Source organism: Trichechus manatus, unplaced genomic scaffold, assembly GCF_000243295.1.
Source record: "Trichechus manatus latirostris isolate Lorelei unplaced genomic scaffold, TriManLat1.0 scaffold00300, whole genome shotgun sequence".
NCBI classification, from domain to species: Eukaryota; Metazoa; Chordata; class Mammalia; order Sirenia; family Trichechidae; genus Trichechus; species Trichechus manatus.
This window is the reverse complement of record NW_004444236.1, coordinates 1,149,176-1,156,854: the sequence shown is the minus strand read 5'-3', so window position 1 is coordinate 1,156,854 and position 7,679 is coordinate 1,149,176. Positions and strand designations below refer to the sequence as shown.

Here is a 7,679-nt window from a genome sequence, read left to right as displayed (position 1 = left end):
CATAACAAATTATGGATGACATTGAGAAGAATGGAAATTCTAGAACACTTAATTATGCTCATGCCAAATCTGTACATCAACCAAGAGGCGGTCATTTGAACAGAACAAGGGGATACTTCATGGGTTAAAGTCAGGAAGGTGCGTGTCAGGGTTGTATCCTTTCACTATACTTATTCAGTCTGTATGTTGGGCCTATAATCCAAAAAACTGGACTATATGAATAAGAATGTAGCATCAGGATTGGAGGAAGACTCATTAACAACCTGCTATATGCAGATGACACAACTTTGCTTGTTGAAAGTGAAGAGGACTTGAAGAACTTACTGGTGAAGATCAAAGACTACAGCCTTCAGTATGGATTACACCTCAACATAAAGAAAACAAAAATCCTCACAACTGGACCAATAAACAATACCATGATAAACGGAAAAAAGATTGAAGTTGTCGAAGATTTCATTTTACTTGGATCCACAATCAATGTCCATAGAAGCAGCAGTCAAGAAATCAAAGCACATATTCATTGGCCAAATCTAACGCAAAAGACTTTTTAAAGTGTTAAAAAGCAAAGATGTCACTTTAAAGACTCAGGTGCGCCTGATCCAAGCCATGGTATTTTCAATTGCCTCATATACATGCAAATGCTGGACAATGAATAAGGAAGACAGAAGAAGAATTTACATCTTTGAATTATGATGTTGGCAAAGAATATTAAATATACTATGGACTGCTAAAAGAATGAGCAAATCTCTCTTGGAAGAAGGACAGCCAGAATGCTCCTTGGAAGCAAGTATGCAAGACTTCGTCTTACATACTTTGGACATGTTATCAGGAGGAACTAGTCCCTGGAGAAGGACATCATGCTTGATAAGGTAGTATCAGCGATAAAGAGGAAGATCCTCAAGGAGATGAATTGACACAATGGGCTCAAGTATAACAATGCTTATGAGGATGATACAAGACCGGGCAGTGTCTCCTTCTGTTGTACACAGGGTAGCTATGATTTGGAACGGACTAGGTGGCATCTAACAACAACAGGTTGTTTGTTACTCTTTTGGCGAAGTCTTTTGATGAGCATAAGTGTTTAATTTTTAGAAGATCCCATTTATCTAGCTAATCTTCTGGTATTTGTGTATTGTTAATTATGGTTTGTATCCTGTTTATGTTGTGTATTAGGGCCCTTAGTGTTGACCCTATTTTTGCTTCTATGATCTTTATAGTTTGTGGTTTTATATTTAGGTCTTTGATCCATTTTGAATTAGTTTTTGTGTATGGTGTGAGGTATGGGTCCTGTTTCCTTTTTTTATATATAGACATCCAGTTTTTCCAGCATTGTTTGTTAAAAAGACTGTCGTTTCCCTGTTTAATGGACTTTGGCCTTTGTCAGTGATCAGGTGGCCATAGGTAGATGGATTTACATCTCGGTTCTCGATTCTGTTACATTGTTCATTGTGTCTGTCATTGTACCAGTATCCGATGTTTTGACTACCGTAGCTGTATAGTAGGTTCTGAAGTCCGGTATCGTGAAGCCTCCTATTTTGTTCTTCTTTTTCAATAATGCTTTACTTATCCAGGGCCTGTTTCCTTTCCATATAAAATTGATGATTAGTTTCTCCATCTCGTTAAAGATGCTGTTGATATTTGGATTAGGATTGCTTTATACTTGTAGATTGCTTTGGGTAGAACTGACATTTTCACAGTGCTGAGTCTACCTATCCGTGAGCATGGTATGTTTTTCCATTTATGTAGATCTCTTTTGGTTTCTTGCAGTAGTGTTTTGTAGTTTTCTTTATATAGGTCCTTTACATCCCAGTTAGATTTATTACCAAGTATTTTATTTTTTTAGGGGCTACTACACATAAATAAATTTTTAAAAAATGGAAATAATCTTTCTCTAATATTAACATAAAATAATAGCTTTCTTTTAATGTTTGCATATTTTTCCATTCTTCTGTTTTCAATTGTTCTATATTTTGATATTTAAGATGCTCTTCTTGCCATCAAAATTTTCTTTTACTATTCTGTCTGACAATCTTTGTCTACTAATTTGATTATTATTCATTTTACATGTAATGAAATCACTAATATATTTGGGTTTAAATATGCCATCTTAGTGATTTATTTTCTATTTGTCCCATCTTTTTTTTGTGTACCTTTCCTCTAATTTTTTGCCTTTTTTTGGATTAATATTTTTTTCCTTTACTTTTTGCTAATTTGTTAGTTATACATTATCATAATGATTATCTTAGAAATTATATTTCAAGATGGATTCAAATTGCCAAACTTTTGATTAGAAACTGAGCTCTTAACCACTGTGCCACCAGGACTCTGTAGGAGCTGTACAAAAGACCTTGTTTAACCTTTTTTTGATCATTTACTTTAAAGAAACAAAGGGGAGTAAAAACTCCAAAGTCAAAGGCATTATCTGGATTTCAAAGTTTTTGTCCATTTATACCCTCCATACATTGTTGTCTGTCATCTTACCCTCCTCACCCACATTTCCTATAATCTAGATGAGTAATATTCCTCTGAAAATGTTTTTAGTTTCCTCAATCCACTCGCTGCACCCCTTTACTGACTATTCTAACTGTTAGAAAGTGTCTCCTATAGGTGTTGCAGGAATATATTTTCTAGGGTGTTGATTAATGGTATGAAGGACAAAAGAAACAGAAAAAGATTCCAGGCCACAGGCATGAGTATGACAATCTCTTCAAACACGCTAACCCATTTAATCCTCACAGCAATTCTATAGGGTATTACTACAGTCAATTTAACTATGAGTTTGAATATTGTGAATATTATAAAATATTATGAATACTTGAGTATTATAAAATTATTGAAGGACTGTTGACGGTACTTAGGTAGGAGAGCTCCATGAGCAGATTTCTTTAAAAAAAGAGTATGAAAACACTTAAGAGGAAAACTTGGACTAGGCTCTACTGAAATGAGGGAGATAGATTAGTGATCACTGAGAATGACGATGGTGGACAGAAGTTGGGTATCTTTAGGAGGCATGCAGAGGAGAGGACAAGAGAAGAGAATTTCAGGAGGTACTGTGTTCATGAAGGAAAAGAGAAGAAAGGTAACTAGGATGACGTTCAGCTCTCTGAATGGAGACAAATGGTTACACATGGTGGATTTTATCAAGAGCAGACATGGTTTTAACCTGCCATGAAAAGGTTAAATCTGCCCCCCACCCCCCGCCCTGTACAGTCTGTCATACTGCCTTTACATGGGGTTAGACAAAGAGAAGGTGAACCAGCTCATGTCTATCCACAATAAAGCTTGGGGTATGCACAACTGAAGTAAAAAATAGAACATCTAGTCCTTGTTTGATTAAATAAATTCCATCTTTTCTTTCGTAGTAGGAAAACATATTTCCTACTTGAAGGGACATCTTCATATTCATTCCATTTTCTTTCCTGCCTTTGGCTAGAATTCAAGAAGGAGAGAAGCTAAATGGTTACCTGAAGTGCCTTATCAAACTATTTTTCATCATCTTAGAAGATATCGGATGCAGGGTCTCCAGGAAAAAAAAAAGCCAGTAGAAGTGCTCCCTTTTCTAGTCTTTCATGATTGCAGGACATTTGGGGACAGGGGTTTAGGGAAGTAAAGCACAGGTCTTAGGGTTCTGGGGAGAAGAAGCCATTCTAGGTCCCTTACAAAGCATTTGGTGTTGACAATGCATTATGACAGTGTTAAAAGGATATCAGTCTCAGATATATTTTACCTTTTACTAGGTCACTGTTCCTCATAGAGTCCTTGGGGGCCTACTTCAAGAGTATGTTGAGGAGACACTATAGAGCTGGGCACATTTGATGTATCATTTGCCTCTTCCTTGATCTGGACCTACATCTTCAATGGCCAGGTATTTATTTCTATAAAATTGTCATTCAGTTTGTCTTTATTTTCCCTCTTGTCTCTATCTCTGCCCTCACTCCAAGGGTCTGGGATAACACTTTTATACTATCAAAGAAGAGGTTGAGTGCAGGTGATCACTGACCAATTGTTCAACAGCTGAACATTGGTGGTTCGCGGGATCTGGGGCATTGCTCAAAGGATGAATGCCCCCTTTACCTCTGGCCTTGGTCCAAGCTCATCACTTGGATCAAGTGATGGCTCATCACTTCTCCCTTTCCTTTGTTCAGTTCTTTCAGACCTAGACCTCCCTCAGTATCAAGGCCAAATTCCACTGCTGTGACCGAGTTCCTCTTTGAAGATTTCTCCAGCTTTGGGTGGAAACACAGGATTGTATTCTTTGTTGTCTTTCTAACTTTATATCTACTGACCCTCTCTGGAAAAGTCATCATTGTGACCATCATTCTCCTGGATTGTCACCTTCACACTCCCATGTACTTCTTCCTGAGCATGCAGTCCATCTCTGAGACCTGCTACACTGTGGCCATCATCCCTCGAATGCTGTCTGACCTTCTGAGTCCTCACCAACGCATTGCCATCCAAGGCTGTGGCACACAGCTCTTCTTCTATCTCACCTTTGACATCAACGACTGTTTCCTGCTCATAGTCATGGGGTATGACCACTATGTGGCCATTTGCAACCCTCTACGGTATTCCATCATCATGGGTAAGAGGTCCTGTGTCCATCTGGCATCTGGGTCACTGGGAATTGGGCTGACTATGGCCATTGTCCAGGTAACATCTGTGTTTGGTCTGCCCTTCTGTGATGACTTTGTCATCTCTCACTTCTTCTGTGATGTGCGACCCTTGCTGAAGTTGGCCTGTGCAGACACCACTGTCAATGAGAACATTAACTTTGTGGTCAGTGTCTGTGTTCTTGTTCTACCCATGCACCTGGTCTTCCTCTCCTATGTCCTCATCATCTCTACCATCCTTAAGATTGCTTCAGCTGAGGGCAGAAAGACTTTTGCCACCTGTGCCTCCCACCTCACAGTGGTCATCATCCACTATGGATGTACCTCCATCATCTACCTTAAGACCAAGTCCCAGAGTTCTCTGGGGCAGGACAGGCTCATCTCAGTGACATACACCGTCATCACTTCCCTGCTGAACCCTGTAGTGTACAGCCTGAGAAATAAGGAGGTCAAAGATGCTCTGGGCAGAGCTTTAGGGGGAAAGCCCCTCCCCACTTAGTGAGGAGAGGTTGCAAAAATCTTTTCTTTGAGTTTATAAATAGAGACATATTTCATTTTATTGCGCTTTGGCGATATTGTGTTTTTTACAAACTGAAATTTTGTGGCAATCCTGCTTTGACTAAGCCTTTCGGTGCTATTTTTCTAACAGCATGTGCTCACTTTGTGTCTCTGTGTCTCATTTTGGTAATGTTCACAATATTTCAAATCTTTTATTATTATTATATCTGTTATGTTGACCTATGATCAGTGATCTTTGATGTTACTATTGTAATTGTTATCAGGCACCCAGAACTGCACCCATATGAGATGGCAAACTTAATCAATAAATGTGTTTGTTCTGACTGCTCCACCAACCAGCCATTCCCACATCTCTCACCCTCTCCTGGGGCCTCCCTATTCCCTAAGACATGATAATATTGAAATTAGGCCCATTAATAACCCTACAGTGGTCTCTAAGTGTTCAAGTGAAAGGAAGAGTTGTGTGTCTCTCGCTTTAAATCAAAAGCTAGGAGTGGTTAAGCTTCATGAAGAAGGCATGTCAAAAGCTGAGACAGGCAGATAACTAGGCCTCTTGTGCCAGTTAGCCAAATTGTGAATGCAAAGAAAAAGTCCTTAAAGAAATGATAAGAAAACGAGAAACAGCCTGATTGCTGATATGGGGAAAGTTTTAGTGGTCCTCATATAAGACTAAACCAGCCACAACATTCCCTTAAGCCAAAGCCTAACCCGGAGCAAGGCCATAACTCTCTTCAATTCTCTGAATGCTGAGGGAGGTGAGGGAACTGCAGAAAAGTCTGAAGCTAGTAGGGGTTGGTTCAAGAGGTTTAAGGAAGGAAGCTGTCTCCATGACATAAAAATTGCAAGGCAAAGCAGCAAGTGCTGATGTAGGAGCTGCAGCAAGTTAAACAGCAGATGTAGCTAAGATAATTGATGAAGGTGGCTACACTAAACAACAGATTTTCATTGTAAACAAAACAGCCTTCCATTGGAAGAAGATGCCATCTAGGACTTTCATCGCTAGATAGGAGAAGTTACTGCCTGGCTTCAAAGCTTCACAGGACTGGCTGACTCTCTTGTTAGAAGTGACTTTAATGCAGCTGGTGACTTTAAGTTGAAGCCAGTGCTCATTTATCATTCTAAAAATCCTAGTGCCCTTAAGAATTATGCTAAATCTATTCTGCCTGTGCTCTCTAAATGGAACAGCAAAGCCTGGATGACAGCAAATCTGCTTACAGCATGGTTTACTGAATATTTTAAGCCTACTATTGAGACTTACTGCTCAGAAAAAAAGATTTCCTTCAAAATGTTACTGCTCAGTGACAATGCACCTGGTCATCCAAGAGTTCTGATGGAGATGTACAAGATTAATGTAGTTTTTGTACCTGCTAACACAACATCCATTCTGCAGCCCATGAATGAAGGAGTAATTTCTACTTTCAAGTCTTATTATTTAAGAAATACAGTTTGAAAGGCTATAGCTGCCATAGATAGTGATTCAGCTAATGGATCTGGGCAAAGTAAATTGAAAACCTTCTGGAAAGGATTCACCGTTCTAGACGCCTTTAACAACATTTGCGATTCATGGGAGGAGGTCAAAATATCAGCATTAACAGGAGTTTGGAAGAAGTTGATTCCAACCCTCATGGATGCCTTTGAGGGGTTCAAGACTTCCGTGGAGGAAGTAACTGCTGATGTGGTGGAAATAGCAAGAGAACTAGAATTAGAAGTGGAGCCTGAAGAAGTGACTGAATTACTGCACACTCATGATAAACTTGAGTTTTATCTTAAATTTTATCATAAGTTAACATAAGCAAACAAGTTGTTTCTTATAAGGATGAGCAAAGAAAGTGGTTTCTTGAGGTGGAATCTAGTCCTGGTAAAGGTGCTGTGAACATTGTTGAAATGACAACAAAGGATTTAGAATATTACATAAACTTAATTGATAAAGCAGCAGCAGAGTTTGAGAGAATTGACTGCAATTTTGAAAGAAATTCTACTGTTGGTAAAATGCTATCAAACAGCATTGCATACTGCAGAGAAACCTTTTGAGAAAGGAAGAGTCAATTGGTGTGGCAAATTTCATCATCTTATTTTAAGACATTGCCACAGCCACTCCAACATTCAGCAACCACCAACCTAATTGGTCAACAGCCATCAACGTTGAGGAAAGACCCTCCACAAGCAAGAAGATTCTGACTGGCTGAAGGTTCAGATGATGATTAGCATTTTTTAGCAATAAAGTATTATTTAATTAAGTTATGCACTTTTTTTTAGACATAATGCTATTACACATTTGAGAGACTACAGTATAGTGTAAATGTAACTTTTATATGCACTGGGAAACCAAAAAAATCATGTGACTCAGTTTATTGTGATATTTGCTTTATCGCAGTGGTCTGGAACTGAACCCGAAATATCTCCAAGGCACGCCTGTATGTGTTAATTTTAATGCTGTTTTAACAATGCCTTTAAGCTATAGGAAGAAGGATAGACTAAATTGAATCCAGTGCTAAAACAGGGGCTTGCATTTGGCTTAGTCATGATTCACTGTGTCATAACCCAGGGAGG

At 38.8% G+C, this 7,679-nt stretch overlaps 1 protein-coding gene across 1 annotated transcript; it reads left to right on the top strand.

Annotated features, from left to right (window-relative positions):
- Positions 1 to 4,057: 4,057 nt before the first annotated feature.
- LOC101350872 (olfactory receptor 10J4-like) lies at positions 4,058 to 5,109 on the top strand. The gene is given in 2 exon segments (XM_023725350.1): positions 4,058 to 4,096; positions 4,099 to 5,109. Coding segments are annotated over 2 exon segments (1,050 nt in total).
- The last annotated feature ends 2,570 nt before the right edge of the window (positions 5,110 to 7,679 follow it).